Here is a 16,970-nt window from a genome sequence, read left to right on the forward strand (position 1 = left end):
TACATTTTCAGTGGATCCGAAAGCACTTGGGATAAGCGTAAATGATGATAACAATGATGTAGTTGTGAAAATTATAGTGAGAAGTTAATAATGTTGGATGATCAAGTGATAGTTGAATAATGCTTCTGATATGTTCATTTAACGATGCAAAATAATTTAAGCGATAGATGAGGAAAAAATTTAGAGTGAAAATTATTTTTATAAATTGGAGTTCATTTGAAATAGTATGTCGACAGTATCTTGGATACTCAGGTAACAATATAATAAAATTTTTGTTTGTATTTGAGTCTGACATTTTAAGGTTTTCTTCAATAAGTTCGCATATGCTGGGAATGGAGATATCATTTACTGCCATGTTGAGTGCGACTACAGTGAAGGTGTTTAAGATGTATATTTAGTGGAATAATTAAGATGTCTATATAGTGGAATGAAGAAGTAAACGAGAAGGTAACATGATTAGTAGTTAAAATGGACTAAATTAAAGTCAGACGCTATTTGCAACACTCAATGAAAATGTACGCAAGGCAGTTAAAATGAATAAATATTTGGTTTAATCAAAAACTGACTTGTTCCATTTGGGCCCTTATCTCCTTATTTTGGACTTATTTCATTAATAAGCATTTCATTTTCATTGTTTTGTTTGATTTATCAATGAAAATGTACTGAAGGCAGTGAATATGAATAAAAATTTGGTTTAATCAAAAACTGACTTGTTCCATTTCGGCCCTGATCTCCTTATTTTGGACTTTTTCATTAATAAGCATTTCATTTACGTTGTTTTTGTTTGATTTATCTTGTTGCTTGTGATTTTTTTTAGCTTTTGGGTAGTAATTGAAATAGGAAAATACTTGGTCAAAACACCTTGTGTTTGAACACAAGTAATAGCTCTTGCATACATATCTTTAATGATATGAATATAAGTGTTAGTCATGGACGTTCTCACTAGACATTTGCAGAGGATGTACCTTGGTGTATGCTTTTTGCTGATGATATTCTTCTTGTTGATAAGACTAAATAGGGAGTTGAAGGTAAACTTTTATTATGGAAGTCAACCTTAGATTCTAAAGGTTTTCACTTTAGTTGATCTAAAACTGAATATATAGAGTGTAAATTTAGTAGCAATAGACCTAGTGAGGGGATTGTGACTTTGGGCGATCAAGTCATTAATAAGAGTACACATTTTAGATATCTTGGATCTATTGTTCATAGTGATGGTGAAATAGATGGAGATATTATTAGCAGAATTCAAGTTGGATGGTTGAAGTGGAGGAATGCATCAGGCTTGTTGTGCGATAGAAAAGTCCCCCACAAACTAAAGGGAAAATTTTATAAGATGGTGGTGATACCTGCATTGCTTTATGGTGTCGAATGTTGGCCATTAAAAGAGAAGCATAATACTAAGTTAAGTATTGCAGAAAATAGGATGCTTAGGTGGATGAGTGGCTTTACTCTTAGAGATAGGATACGAAATGAGCATAAATGTGAAAAGGTTGGAGTAGCTCCAGTGGAAGATAATATTAGAGAGAGCCACCTTAGATGGTTTGGTCACATAAAACGGCAACCTTCTGATGACCCGGTTAGGAAAGTAGATGTATTTGATTTGACTTATATTAAAAAAGGTAGAGATAGACCTAAAAAGACTTGATTAGAAAATATTAGAAATGATCATTCTTTATTAGATTTAAACGAGAATTTGACTTTTAATAGACACAATGGAGAAAAAGGATTCACGTTGTGGGACAAAGGGTTGATGTTGTTGTTGTTGCTGTTGGTGGTAGTAATTGTAGGGTGCTAATATTGTATTTTACAGTTCATGCCTGAAATTTCACGTCTGCTTGCAAACGCATGCAGGCTCTGAAGAGTGCGCTTACTTCTGGAGCTGACAAGGATGAAGAGGATTCAGAGGGAAGAAGAGCTTTGCATTTCGCATGTGGCTATGGAGAGGTATGTTTTTTATTTATTTATTTATTTTAAAATTGTTCTGATGGTTGTCGAATTTTGTTTGTTGGCAACTAGATATTTTTTATGGCGTACAAAATGACTTCTGTTAATGTCTAAGAGTCTCCCTGTAAATCTTGCAAAAAATTGGAAGCGTTGTCTAAGATGTTCAAGAATACTAGTACTTTTGTTTGTAGATCTAGTGGTCTAGTAAGAAAAAAAAAGCTTTTAGGCGCGTCACCATTTTCTATATTGAAAATTATTTATTTTTCTTTTGCCTTTGTGTAAATGACACTTGTGAGGACATGAAACTTTCTGTTCTTCTTTCCCTTAATTTGTACTTATTGAGGATCAAATTATTGACGAGGTGCTTTTAATATGCATAATGATGGATGAATTTGCATCAATTTGATGGGTAAATAAATTTAATGCTATGGGGCTGTTTGGTCGCTAGTTTTAAGTAGGATTTATGTCAGATTTATGCTAAATCCTGGCAAAAGGAAAAAATGGACGTTGTAAATCCGCACCACGCGTAAATCCATATTTACCGTTTTTTGGTTGTAAATCCCATATTTACTAAATCACATAGTTCGGCGGATTTATGAGATTTAGGGACTACGGGATTAACTGGTTTGGAAGTAGTTCTCGTGTTTGTCATTAGAAAGATGGTTACCTTCGTAGCGAGTGAGCTCCCTCCGTGACTTTTGATCTGGCATCATGGAAGGAGGCAAAGGAGCTTCTTTAGCTACTCTTTCAACACACAACTTCATGTGAAGCATGCGAGAGGCCGAGCAATAATGAAGAAATGGCGACGTGGAAAAAGAAGAAATGGAGAACATTAAAAGCAAACCCTAGATGGCCTCATTCCTCGATTACAAATATTAATATCTGATTAGATTAATTAAGTAGTTAGTAGTTTTATTAGTAGTGTAATTAAATAATCTAATTTAAGTTAATTAAATAATTAGTAGTATAATTAATAATTATAATTAATATAATTTGTTTAATTAGTATACTTTAAAATAGAAATAATTAATTATGTAATTAATATTGTAAATTTTAATTAAATTATTAATTAGTGATTGAATAATTAAGTGATTAATGAGATGATTAATACTATAAATAATAATGTTTAGATAATTAATTATGTTATTAGGAGGAGTATTAGTTAAATAATTAGTTACTTTTTTAAATAACTAAATACTATAAATAATAATGTTTAGAGAATTAAATAAGTTATTAGGAGTATTAGTTAAATAATTAGTTACTTTTTTTTAAATAACTAAATACTATAAATAATAATATTTAGATAATTAATTAAGTTATTAGGAGTATTAGTTAAATAATTAGTTATTTTAAAAAAATATCTAATTATTAATTATAAATATAGTTTGATAATTAATACTAAAATTAATAATTAAATTATTTGATAAGTAAGCTAGCTTCTAATTATATTATATATGATTATAACTTATTGATGATAATTAATTGAAATTAATAAGTAACTCGTACTTAAAACTCAAATTAAATTCCAAACACATAAATTTTATTTTTAAATGAATCGGCCACCTTAAATCCTAGATTATGTTGCCAAACAGTTTCATAGAATTTAACAGGATTTAACAACTATCTTACCAAATAATTTTCAAGATTTAACATACCTTCGATTTATTAAATCTTGATTTACCGAATTGACTAAATCCTACTTGTTGCCAAACAGCCCTAAATATTTAGAAATGAAAAAAAATGTTAGATCAAAGGTAGCATGATTAAAAAATAATATTAACGAAAAGGCCTGCTCAAAAGAAAGATAACATCTCGTGTGGGCTCTCAATAGGTGTTAAAGAAAAAAATTTTATTAACTCTAAAGTTTGGTTAAGACTTATATGTGCCGGGCTGGAGCAGGGGGGAGAAAACTGTGGAGAGGGCTGGGTTAGGCCGGCGATCGGGTGGGTGATAGTCGTCGGCTTGGGGAGGTGGAGCTAGGGGAAGACTTGGGTGGATGAAGAGGGGAGAAAAGAGATGAACAAGAATATATGTGAAAGATAGAGATAACTAACGAACTCACAAAGAGATCGTAAGAACCGCGAACCTCGGACTCTTCTAAAGATTGACGGGTATTGCAAGTTACCCTCCTCGGGCTTCTCCTCTCATGAACTCACTAAGAGATCAACATGAACTCACTAAGAGATCAACAAGAACATAAAATTTCATTATCAATAATTCATCATCCCTTTCCAAGAGGAAGGGGAGGGCTTAAATAGCCAAATACATGAAGGAAAATAAAAAGACACAATTGCCCCTAGGGAAAGGCAAACATAAAACAAAGCCCTCAAGTGAGGGTATAAATGGAAAAGTACAAATAACAAATAAAATACATCAAAATAAATAGACACGATCGTAGCCGTTGATCTTCGATGTCCTCATCAAGAAGAGAAGGAAGAAGCTCCTCCTCGACCACTACCGGAGCTCTTCCCACCGCCTGAAGACACCGGAACTCTGCCAAATTTTCAGGAAACGCCGGGAATTTGCATAACTTTGTAACTTTGTGAGAAGCTGATTGTAAATCGATCGTCTTGACTTGCAAGACGAATCGGTCTTTGTACTTCAAACAAATACTAGTGGAATTTTACAACTGGGCGAGGCCCCGTGGTTTTTCCCTCTTTTGGGTTTTCCACGTAAAAACCTTGGTGTTCATTCTCTTTACTATTTGCGTGCTGAATATTCGTGCAACGCTCGGACGCGAATTCATAAACTCTACCGCCGTGTATATTCTAACCTGCAACAAGACTAATGATGCTGCTGCTACAAGTTGATGATGATGCTGCTACAAGCTGATCTATATTTTTTTGTTTGTTGAATTTTTCAGAGTAAAAAGCATAGAAACAACACCAATTCCTTATTTTATTGGTTTATTTCAGGTGGAATGTGCCAAAGTTCTTCTCGAGGCTGGAGCTGCTGTTGATGCATTGGACAAGAACAAAAACACTGCTCTTCACTATGCTGCTGGCTACGGACGGAAGGAATGCGTAGCACTTCTGTTAGAAAATGGCGCCGCAGTGTAAGTCCCTCGCCGTTTCTTTCTCTTTTATCATTTCAATTTTACCTCTCTCTCTCTCTCTCTCTCTCTCTCTCTATATATATATATATATATATATATATTATTTGATTCTTTAATGACGCTGCATTGTTTGTGTTCACCTTGGATATGTTGCTGCAGTACTCTCCAAAATTTGGATGGTAAAACACCAATTGAAGTAGCCAAGTTAAACAATCAAGATGAGGTTCTGAAGCTACTTGAGAAGGATGCTTTTCTATAATACATATATATTGTTAAGGCTTGCATCAGATCTGCTGATGAGAATACAACATCATTCCAGATTGCATTCCAGGCATGGTTGTCTCTTACCTTGTTCTATTTGGTCTACACCTTCGGAACTCTTAATAGACTGAGTAGTTTTTTTTAAGTTGTATTGTTTAGAATGATGGATGACATCTAAACTTTTTGTGCATTTGTTCTATCATATTTATTTCTTTGGGAGTGTTTGTTGAATTAAAATTTATTCATTATAAAAAAAATGTTGTGTTCAGTTATGTGATGCTGTTTTGATAGTTTTTGTTTTCTTCTGATTTTATATTAAAAAAGAAAAAAAAAATGTTTATTGATCTTGCCTTTCATTTAGCATTGATTTGTTTGCTATATTAGGCTTCGTTTGCGACGGCTTTCGTACTGCTTTTTAAAATGGTTTTCTAGTACAAAATTTTCAAATTCAAGAAATTTTTATATTAGAAAACTGTTTTAGAATGCAAGAAGAAAGCTGTCTCAAACGAAGACTTAGGCTTCGTTTGGGACGGCTTTTTTATTGCTTTCTAAAACGGAGTTTTAGTACAAATTTTTTTATTTTTAAACTAAAATTCCGTTTTAGAAAGCAATAAAAAAAACGTCCCAGACGAAGCCTTAGGCTTTGTTTGGGACGGCTTTCTTGCTGCTTTTTAAATCAGCTTTCTAGTTCAATAATTAAAATTTTTGTACTAGAAAGCTGCTTTAAGAAGCAACAAAAAAGCCGTCCCAACCGAAGCCTTAGTTGCAGTTTTATTCAGATTGCTTTTTAGCATGCTTAAGATCTTTTTTCAGACGATAGTTTGGGTGTTTTGGAGAGTTTGGCTTTTGATTATATGGCCAGGTTTCTGTATTGTTATGTACTGACTAAAATTTTTGTATAATTATTAAAATTAATTTATGACTAGTGTTAGATGAAATTTATTTATTTAATTATGTGCGTATTTATTGAAAATAAGTTAAATAATTATAAATTTTGTCATGATCAAGGCAGCTATTGATGTTCTATTTGTAAAGAATGTTGTGTGAAGTTTTTGGGCATTTATGTTTCAAAACTGTTTTCCTTTTGAGAAAGTTGATTTTATATGCATCCTTATAGCTTCGTGATTTGTTTATTTGAAGGAAATATGCTAAAAATTTTCTTTGGACTAAATTATTCACTTATGTATGTGCATGTTTATTATAGTATGTAAATATTTATTTAAATTAGTTTCGATAAGAATCGATCAAATTATGTTTAATTTTTTTAGCCATTATATGAAGAATTAGCATGCACAAAAAAAAGAGTTGTAAGGGGCAAATGAGTCTTTGCCAAGAATAGTTGGAGAGCCATAGTTAAGTAATAGTAGTCAAATAATCATATTATGATGTTGGTGGTTGGAAGACCGTAGTCAAGATATAAAGATCATAGTCCAAAATAGTGGTCGAAGGACAATAATCAAATAAGGTGGTCGGAGAATAGTAATCGAGGGTCGAGATCAGTTGGATCATAGTAGGATGACGATCATCTGAAAAAACGAAGTCGAGTGGTGGAGTTCAAAAGGTCGTAATAGGGTGACAGTGATAAACAAATTGTATTTGAGCAACGATTTTTTTTAATGATCGTATTCGAGTAAGGGTCATTTGAGGATCATATTTTGACTGTAGTCATTCAACAATGATCGAGGTTACTAATCAAGCGACGGTAATCCAACAAATATAAATCGAATACGAGTAAGGTTAAAAACAATTTTCTTTTGGACTAAATTATTCACTTATGTATGTGCATGTTTAGTATAGTATGTAAATATTTATTTAAATTAGTTTCGATAAGAATCGATCAAATTATGTTTAAATCTAGTTCAAATTTAATTTTTACCTTCATTCACACACTTTGGGCTTGTTGTATGCTGCTAATCTCGCAATTTAGGTTTTATTTGGGATAGTTTTCTTATTGTTTTATAAAGCAATTTTTTAATAAAATTTTTTAATTTTTGAACTTAAAGCTGCCCAATTTTCTTATTGTTTTATAAATCAGTTTTTTAGTATAAATTTTTTAGTTTTATAAAATTTTCTATTACAAATTGTTTTAAAAATCAGTAAAAAAAATAATCTCAAATAAAATCTAAGTTAACAGCAAGCTTCGTTTTCTCCTATATGTCATCGATCCTCCTCAAATTCAGTCTCCATGCGTAATCCAATCTTAAATGATGCCTAATCCTCTTGGCCAGCCCAATTGTGGTTTAGCTACGGTGAGTTTATTTTTTTAGCATTATATGAAGAATTAGCACGCACAAATAAAAGAGTTATACAAAGAATAGTTGGAGAGCCATAGTTAAGTAATAGTAGTCAAATAATCATATTATGATGTTGGTGGTTGGAGGACTGTAGTCAGATATAAAGATTATAGTTCAAAATAGTGGTCGAAGGACAATAATCAAATAAGGTGGTCGGAGAATAGTAATCGAGGGTCGAGGTCAGTTGGATCATAGTAGGATGACGGTCATCTGAAAAACCGAAGTCAAGTGGTGGAGTTCAAAAGGTCGTAAACTCGTAATAGGGTGACAGTGATAAACAAATTGTATTTGAGAAATGATTTTTTTATGATCTTATTCGAGTGGTCATCTGAGGATCATATTTTGACTGTAGTCATTCAACAATGATCGAGGTTACTAATCAAGCGATGGTAATCCAACAAATATAAATCGAATATGAGTAAGGTTAAAAACAAAGGGCACTATTTTTAAAATTAAATTGAAGGTAAATGATGTAAAATAATTTTAGAGAGATTGAGAAAGAGAGAAATCAGAATAAAGCTTCATGGAGTACACTTTGGAAATCATACTCATAAAAATCCTCAAAAAATTAATTTTGTGCCGCAGCACTTAATCATTCATTAATCCTTAGTGCATCTCCAACCGAAAATTTCATTTTTCACTCCAGAATGCAGTGAAACCAAAAAGTGCCGTGATTCATCTCCAATCGAACGTCATTTTGCCCTTTAACCGTTGCTCTATTCTTTTGCGCATTTCTTCCGCAAGTTCGGTAGAGATCAAAAAATGACGCAGATGATCATCCGCGATCAAATGGCGGAGGAAAAGGCGTTCGGTTGCGACGTTTGAGTGCCTCCATTCGGTTGTTTGCCAAACAGTTGGAGGTGATCTTAGTATTCAACAGCTATTCGATCTTGGCTTGTTGAGTAACATCCAAATAACGTCAGATAAAAATTAGGAAACTGCAAGCTTATCATAACTAAGGCTATTTCTGTAATATCTTTTTTCTTATGTTTTAAAATAATTTTTTATTAAAAAATAATTTTTAAAAGCAGTAATAAAGCTGTTCCAAACAAAATCTAAATCTATATTATATTTTACATAATATCATCACATGTAAATGAATTAGAGTATTCAATAGAATATGAATGATGATAAAATATAATATTTATAGTGCAATTACTTAATTAATCTTCATTAGTACGTAATTAATATAATTAAGCAAATTCATTGAATTAATTATTCTATACATAAACAGATAAATTTCCTAAAATAAATAATTTAAAAATATATGCCAAGTCAAAATTAATCTCATTTTCTATAATTATGCAAATTATAATATAATTACTATAATTAATTAAGCATAATTAACAAATTTAATGAACATATTATAACTATAGGATCGCTTAAATTTATTAAAAAAACCAATTGTTTAAAGCATGAATATAAATATTTTATGTTGATAATATAATTAATAAAATAATTTTCACAGTATTATTTAACTGCCAATAAATAAAATAATTTATGCTAAATCATTTTATTTAGCTTTTCTAGATTTGTTACAATGTATTTTAAATCTTTCATTGCTTGACCATTTTTAGTTTATTTTGGCCTTATATTGTTTGTCATATGCTATATTATGTCATATGTATATGTTGACAAAAGCATTGACATGGATTAGCCATTCTCTTGCTCGCATTGACCCATTTCACCCCTTTCTATGGCGAGATTATTCTGTGTGAACACCGGACGGAGAGAACCGTCCAGTTTTCTCTCTATCTACAGTAAAAGTGCATCTGCTACAGTAAAATTGTAGCTCACTGTGCTTATACCATAGACAGAGAGAACTTGCCAATCTGGTGTTCTCACAGAACAATTCATCCTTTTTTATGACCCATTCATAGCCAACACAGATTTCGTACTTAACATATTCAACCATTTCTCATTTTCCTCTTTCTTAAATTTCATTCAAAATGAAAAACAAAACTTGTCATCAAGGTTGTGAGAAACATATTGGACAACAAACTGAAAAAAAAAATGAGAGGTTCACGATTCCATGATTTAATCAGGATCGAACTTATAACGTAATAAATATGAATTTTATTAAAATAATAATAAAATTATCATGATAATGTTAGCTATCATAAGATTCATAACTATCAATTTTCATTTCTTCTCCAAACAAATCATTACAATATTGATTTCAATATTCTGAGTAATGCTATAATGAATCATTTTCATTTATGCAAAGATGGTCAATAGCTTCTAACAAGAGATCCAATAAGCATAAAGAGTTGTGTGGGTGAAAAATTAAACAAAAAATGAAGAAAATTCATGGAGAAATGCCTAGTCATAGCCATGTTATTCAAAAGTTCAACCATTGAGGTTTATAAAAGACATAAGAATCACTAATTATCCACTCACAAATGGTTGTTAAGTATTAGTTGGCATGGCTTACACGTCAATAATTATAGACAAAGAGAAGCATCAATGAACATTTGAAGGAGATACAATTGATTTTCTCAGAAAGAAGAGTATTATGCGAAATGGGGGAATTATGGACCGGGTGATTAAAACTTCTAATTTTATTGAAATTATAGTGATTATGCGATTTCTACTATCAGATGTGCGATCAACCGCTCATAAATGGAGGAATTGTGAACATGGTAGCTCTTTTTAGTTCGGCAGATTCGCCAGTTATCCGGTTCAACCGATGCTTCAGTCAGTTTTTTGCCCTATTCCATTGCAAAATGATATTGGCTATAAGATCGAACATACATTTAGACCGGTTCCCAATTCAACCTGTTGAATCGGGAACTGGTCCGGTCCAGCTTTTAAAACCTTGCTTGTAATTGTCTATATATTTTGAAAGATTAATCTCTATTATTTAGATTTAAGAATATCATTAGATTTTAAATCGCGAAATGGGTAGTTTGAAGCTCTTTGGTTGTTATTTTATTATTGTATTTTTCTTTGAGAGCTTCTGTTTTTGGGGTTATACTTGTAGCAGCCTTTTTTGATTATTAATATATGGTTGGTTAAAAAAAAAAAAAAAGAATATCATAATTATAAATAAGCATTTACATCCTCTATCAATCAAGTTGTGGCACTAATGAGCTAAGAGAAGGTGAGATGCCGATTATACTGAGTAGGTGTTTAAGAAGTTAGTGTAATATTAGCTATTAATTATAAAATGATTCAAATTTATCGTACCATAACAAAGTTCATAAATATTCTTCCAAAGCCTCAAAAGAAAAAAAAAAGGACCAATCTCAAGCACTCAAAATAAAAGCATTTGATTGATTCAAAATAAAGTTTTGATACCATCAAGTATATAGCTAAAATTATTTTCAAAGAAAAAGAAAGATTATTCTGTGCGGTGTTCAAACGCGTCCGGTGGTCAATTCGTACTCGCAATGTCACTCTGGATTGGCCTCTCCACATAAGAATTTTTCAAAGAAAGAGATTATTCTGTGCGGTGTACAAACGCGTCTGGAGGCCAATGAGGACGCACACGTCACCCAATGCACTGTGCACTGGGTGGCGTAAAGCGTCCGAATTGACCTCCGGAAGTATCCGAACCGGATGTAATAATTTTTCAAAGAAAAAAGACAATGTAATGCCAAATTTTCCCGATTGAAATTTTTTCGCCTTTTATTCTTCCCATTCTACTTATTTCTCAAATTTCTCTCCTCCCCTGCATTATATTATTTTGCTAATAAAGATTATGTGTCAATTATCTTTATTAATCCTTTTGAATTTGTGGATTTTAAATATCTCCAATGAGTTCGATTTGAATCCAACAATAAATAATACATAAATTTTTTTAATTAAAATATTTCTTTAAATTTGTGTGAGAGAGGCGTTCCGACCAAACCGGGTTGAACAGAGTTGATTCGGCTTGTTCAAAACCGTTTCTTAGCGGTCCGCAGTCGTACACCGACCGAAATTAAACCGGTTTTCTCATCATCTAAAGTGATTCTAAACAAAACCCTAAACCCTTGGGGAGAAATTTATCGCCAAACCATTAGTGGGCCGTAGGGAGAAAATATCTGTGCTTCTGTGTCGTGCTCCTCTCCGTTCGCCATAGTTTTGGCTGAGCTTACCACTTTTGCAGCTCCACTTACAGGGTCGTAGAAGCCATAATCTTCGGCGATGATGGAGCTAGTTCGATTGGGAGGAAGAGGATGAGGATGAGGCGGCTCTAGCCCAGTGGCAGTCGCCGGAACAAATTTACTCTGGCGTTGAACGCACTGAGATTTCTGGTAGTCATAGTGCTTCTCTAAGAAAATGGGCTAATTTGCTCGTTTTCCAGCGTTTGGATTATTTTTACGAATTTTTGGCTGTTATCCATTTCGTCCTCGTTTTTAAACTGGGAATGGAATGGCTCTTTGAGTCTGAGCGAAGTGAAGATTGCCTTGGGCATGCTTTATTCTGTTTTTCGTTATTTTTTTATTGTAAAAGGCAAGTATTTGGTGCAGGGTGGGTTTGATAGGTACTGCGGCGTCTTCAAATAAGGCAAGAAATTGGTTGTGAAGCTACGTGGCGGGGAAAAAGATGAGCAGCTGATGCCGAGGGCTAAAAAGTACAAGAGAGGCTCTTTTAGCCGTGTTGGAACGGAATCTCGGACTTCAAGTTGGAGGCACAAGAAGAACTGTTGCAATGGCGCGGATTGTGGAGAAAAGAAGCGGATACTTCGGGTCCAGTCTTTTCTGTCGAAGGAGTACATTCTTAGTAAAGTTTTTCGCAAGGATGGTCCACCGCTGGGATTGGAGTTTGACCCTCCTCCGGAAAATGCTATTGGTGTTCTTACTGGTATTTCTTGCTTCTTGTTGTTAATTGACCTGCGCAAATGTTTTTGTTGTTGAAATGGAACAACGAAAATGGTTCTGGATTGATGAAACTAGAGATAATGCATCTGTGTGTCGCTAGTTTGCACCCTACCAAGTTTGGGAGAGAGGGAGCGAAGGATTTCCATTTTGATGTTAGATTAGAAAGAAGGATTTTAATATAGATAGGTTGATATTAAGACATGTTATTGTTTATTTCACTATGTTAACAATTGAGGATGGAGAAACTAGACAGAGGAATTTAACTTAGATAGATTTGAGGTGGGGGTGGGGAGTACCGGAAGGAGTGAGGGGAATGAGTAGAGGGATTATAATTTTGATGACTCAGGACTGAATGAGCGAGCTGATAGATTCAGTGGCATGAAAGTAGAGAGAGAGTGAGCAAGTTAGGGGATTCATATAGGAATAGAGGGAGAGTGAGATTTCTGTTCTTATGATGGATGTTTTGAGTTAGCATTTCACATTTTTAGTTTTTTACTATAGAGGAACTTAAGTAATTTAATAAGCAGTTTCTTGCATAACATATAAAATTTATAGGATTTTTACTGGAACCGAGCCTGCATTATTCATTAAAAATCCACTTGCATAGTATTAAATTTGAATTTTAGTTTGTGTTCCTTTTCCAATACAATATCATTATTGTTGATGATATTGGTGTATATTGTGCCAGTTGATCTCCTATAAGCATACTTACAGAACTGCTGTTACACACAATCTCTTCAAGATTTTGATTTTGAAAATTTTATATTTTATAATTGGGATTTTTACTGGTATATCATCTCTAGCTTTTACATTTATTGGTGTACCATGCTATTCTTTATAATTACTGGTAGACAATCCTATTCTCTTATCGATTACTGAATACCACCCCAGTTGGATGGTATTAATCTAAGAGAATATTATAGTAACCTAAAATAATGTTAAATCTAATAATTTTAAAAAAATAATTAATTTCTGTGAAATTCATATGAATTTCTCCTTTTTCTGTACATTAAATAATAAATCAGACTTAATTCCACCCCAGTTGGATGGTATTAATCTAAGATAATATTATAGTAACCTAAAATAATATTCAATCTAATAATTTTAAAAAATAATTAATTTCTGTGAAAATCATATGAATTTCTCATCTTTCTGTACATTAAATGCTGAATCAGACTTGGTTTATAGAATTAGGTCAATTCTCTTGCTAAATTATAGCAAATAATGTTTAAAAATATTTTAATTGTTTCACTATAAATGTTATTTAAGTAGGATTGCTTTTGAACATGATCAAAATTAATAGATATTTAAGCTTTTTGATTTACTAAAAATAAATCCTAACGAATTAATTCCAACCTTTATTGTGCTTAGTTATAAATCCTGTTTTATAGGATTTACTTAACATCAGAATTTATTTGTAGGAAATCAAAATATTTAAATATATTTATAACATATTAATTTTGTTTCTATTTAGAAGTAATCACATTTAATTATTTCGTAGCATTTTAAAAATCAGACATATTTTTAATTAATGCTTGTTATAAATCAAGATGAAGAATTGTTCCAATTTCATCTTTTAATGTTATTTATCTTTGGATTTAATGTAAAATGATAAATACATATGATTCTTCCATAAATTTTTTGATTCTGATAAGCATCAGAGGGAATATTATTTTATGCTAATGTAATAATCTTTGAGGTTAACACCATCTTATTAAAGTAATATATTAGGTTTAGGTGTTAAAAGAGTAGGGTGGCTTGCTAGTTATTATGAAGAATAGGGTGATATACCACTAAATGTGAAAGTTTGTAATTATACCAGCAAAATGCCATTTATGCTTTTGTAATATTCACTTGTTCAACTATATTTTTAAACTATTGATCCTGAGTAATAATTGTTTCAATATATTTGATGCTTTTTTAATTATGTTTGATCTGCAATATATTCTTTTTAGTTGATAACGATCTTTACCTAATTCAGTTGTTTATTATCAGATTTTGAAAACTGTCATTGTTGTCAAGACGACCAGAGAATCTTCAAAAGGAGAAAGGTAATTGAAAATGTGAATCTTTTTTTTAGATCGTTTGTTAAATGCATAATGATACAACTTGCACTTGTATTATCCATTTTCACTCAAATTTCAGAAGAACACTGGCACTTGTCCCAAGATTGGACAAATTGCCAGTTATTTCTAAATCTTCCTAACAGTTAAAATCGAGTCTTGTAGATTATCTCTTTTTGGAATAGTTAGTGAATTCTCTTCTATAGCACTCTAGAGTGGATCTCTTGGGGAAATACAATATTGCTGCTGTTATTTGTGCTGAGCTGTATGTGCTTGTAGTTCTTTCTAAATTATTTCCATCTTACTCATAGGGGACCTAATATTGATATAGCATTCTATTAATACCAGGGACTTGTTGATATTTCCATGTCCTGATGAAGTTTAGCTAATGTATATCAACAGTAAAATTAATTTTGATTTGGATGTGGAGTCCTCCAATATTTTTTCCCTACCTTTTCTTATTGACTAGTTTCCAATGAATAATCCATTTGCAGGTCTTGAAGTCTTCTGCTGCTGATAGCGTAGGGATCCAACCTACGAAAGTTCCAGAAAAGAAGTATGGCATGGGAAAAGCTTTAATGACTGTATGGCGTGCAACTAATTCCTGCAATGGGAAGTTTCCGGATGGGTCCAACTTCTTCAATGGAAAGGTTCACTGTTTGCCATTCAAGTCATCTAAGGAAACAATAAGACAGGTGTCAAAAGAGTTCCATCGTTAACAAAATTACTGCAGTTCTCATTTGGGAATAACATGATTTGCTTGGATGTTATGTTGATTCATCATTCAATCATTTATGAACTTTGTTATTTACTTTTTTTTTTCCTGTGCAGAAACAGGGCAAGACGAAGAAAAAATTGCTCAAGAAACCTCCTAGAAGAAGAAAGGTAAAGTTACCTTTACAAGACTCAAAATTACCAAGAATTTGGAAATGTTAGTGACACCATTAATATATGCAAAAATCAGGAAGAGAAGAAAATGTAATCTAGAATTGAATGCTGACAAGTCTACTAGACAATCAAGAAGTGTTAAAAAACAAAAGAATAAAACAAGAAATCTAGAACCAATCAAGACAGTTGTCTTGGGGCTGAATGTATTGCCGAGATGAATCTGGTTGCTAAATTCTGGGCTAAGAACTAGGAATTTTGTAGTTCTTGGTGGCTAGAATTGGTTGACAACAGCTTTCTTGATTGCTGGTGAGAAGAGCAGTAACTACATACCCTTCTTGCTAGGGATTTTGTACTGTTTACTGGTTGTAAGGGTGTTGATTGGTTGGAAAGAAGATCTCCTAACAACAAGACTTAAAGCTGAAGGAGAGTGGTAGGGAGAAGAAGTGCTGGGCAGTTGGCTGACTGGAAGAAAGACTTCTAGAGGCAAGATTGCAGGCTGGCGGAAGAGGTGGAGGAAGAACTGGTGGTTGTCGGCTGGTTGGAAGCTGGGAGAGGGAGGAAGAAGATTGGAAACTGGCGATGTGATGCCCCATAATTTAATTTGAAAGAATTAAATTTTTATCTTTTAATTCACACAATCAGAGCTATCTAATTTATTCTATCAATATCAATAGAAACATAAATAAAATTATTGATCAAAAGATCAATATATACATCTGTATTCATTTCCCAAAAATTATATACACTATTCAGGATCTATACAATCATACAACTACTACTCTATCCTAAGTACAAAATAATAACTAAAACAAAAAGAAACATAACTTGAGGAATTTTGCTCTGATCAATCTCGCACACTTGATCCTCTTACATGACATGAAAATATTTAGCCACATGTAATGAGCTAAAAATCTTAGTAGGTCACTAAAACATACAACTGAACTCAACATAAGGTAAATGAACAATATGCATATCAAAGATCAAATCTTAGCAGTAGCATTCATATAATCATTAAATCAATGCAGAAATAGTAAAGCTGAATGCTGGAGCAGTAAAATCTATAACTAGTAAAATAATATGATGTGAAAGTCAATAAATTAGTATGAGTATCAAATCTATAAAACGATCATGTAAAGTGGTAAACTAAATCATCGGTAAAGACTATCCAAATCATATTAATATAATAAAATCATATAGGAGTGTACATATACTATTTGATTATTCTACATCAGTATCAAATCTGTATCTTAATCACATGCTCAGTATATCATGTATATCACATGCTCAGTATATCCCAGTGCTTTGAAAACCGGACCGGACCGGCCGGTTCAACCGGTTGAACCGTGAACCGGTCCGGAATCTTGTAAAAACCGCTTTAGCCACAAACCGGATTGAACCGGCGGTTCAACCGGTTAACTGGCGAACCGGTGTCGGTTTTCAAAAATCGGTTTGGCTAATAATTTTTTAAATAAAATATTTAATACATTTATTATTAAATATTTGACTTAACAAATAAATTTAAAATTTCTATATTTTTATTAAATAAGAATAAAAAATGTTTTATGACATGGCACATGGCCCATCATATCATGTGCCTTTTCCTAAAGGAGCTAAAAAGCTTATATAGACAAAAACAATGCTAACATATATTGTCTAG

General features: G+C 32.4%; 2 protein-coding genes across 8 annotated transcripts in view; both read left to right on the plus strand.

Annotated features, from left to right (window-relative positions):
- Positions 1–5,532, plus strand: part of LOC110102360 (ankyrin repeat domain-containing protein 2B) — a 52,031-nt gene extending 46,499 nt beyond the window's left edge. For 2 of the 3 annotated variants that reach the window (XM_020830679.2, XM_020830678.2), the window contains exons 6-8: positions 1,852–1,944; positions 4,860–4,999; positions 5,159–5,532. In XM_020830679.2, coding sequence (XP_020686338.1) covers positions 1,852–1,944; positions 4,860–4,999; positions 5,159–5,258 — 333 coding nt within the window. In that variant the 3' untranslated portion in view covers positions 5,259–5,532. The remainder of the gene's footprint in view (positions 1–1,851; positions 1,945–4,859; positions 5,000–5,158) is intronic. The other variant, XM_028696324.1, reaches the window with a different exon arrangement.
- A 5,994-nt stretch (positions 5,533–11,526) lies between these two features.
- Positions 11,527–16,970, plus strand: part of LOC110102348 (homeobox-DDT domain protein RLT3) — a 28,081-nt gene continuing 22,637 nt past the window's right edge. For 4 of the 5 annotated variants that reach the window (XM_028696325.1, XM_020830664.2, XM_020830663.2 and 1 more), the window contains exons 1-5: positions 11,527–11,795; positions 12,012–12,345; positions 14,358–14,413; positions 14,920–15,120; positions 15,257–15,310. In XM_028696325.1, the coding sequence (XP_028552158.1) occupies positions 12,099–12,345; positions 14,358–14,413; positions 14,920–15,120; positions 15,257–15,310 (558 nt within the window). In that variant the 5' untranslated portion in view covers positions 11,527–11,795; positions 12,012–12,098. The remainder of the gene's footprint in view (positions 11,796–12,011; positions 12,346–14,357; positions 14,414–14,919; positions 15,121–15,256; positions 15,311–16,970) is intronic. The other variant, XM_020830665.2, reaches the window with a different exon arrangement.

This window comes from Dendrobium catenatum, unplaced genomic scaffold (assembly GCF_001605985.2).
Source record: "Dendrobium catenatum unplaced genomic scaffold, ASM160598v2 fragScaff_scaffold_733, whole genome shotgun sequence".
Classification (NCBI taxonomy): Eukaryota; Viridiplantae; Streptophyta; class Magnoliopsida; order Asparagales; family Orchidaceae; genus Dendrobium; species Dendrobium catenatum.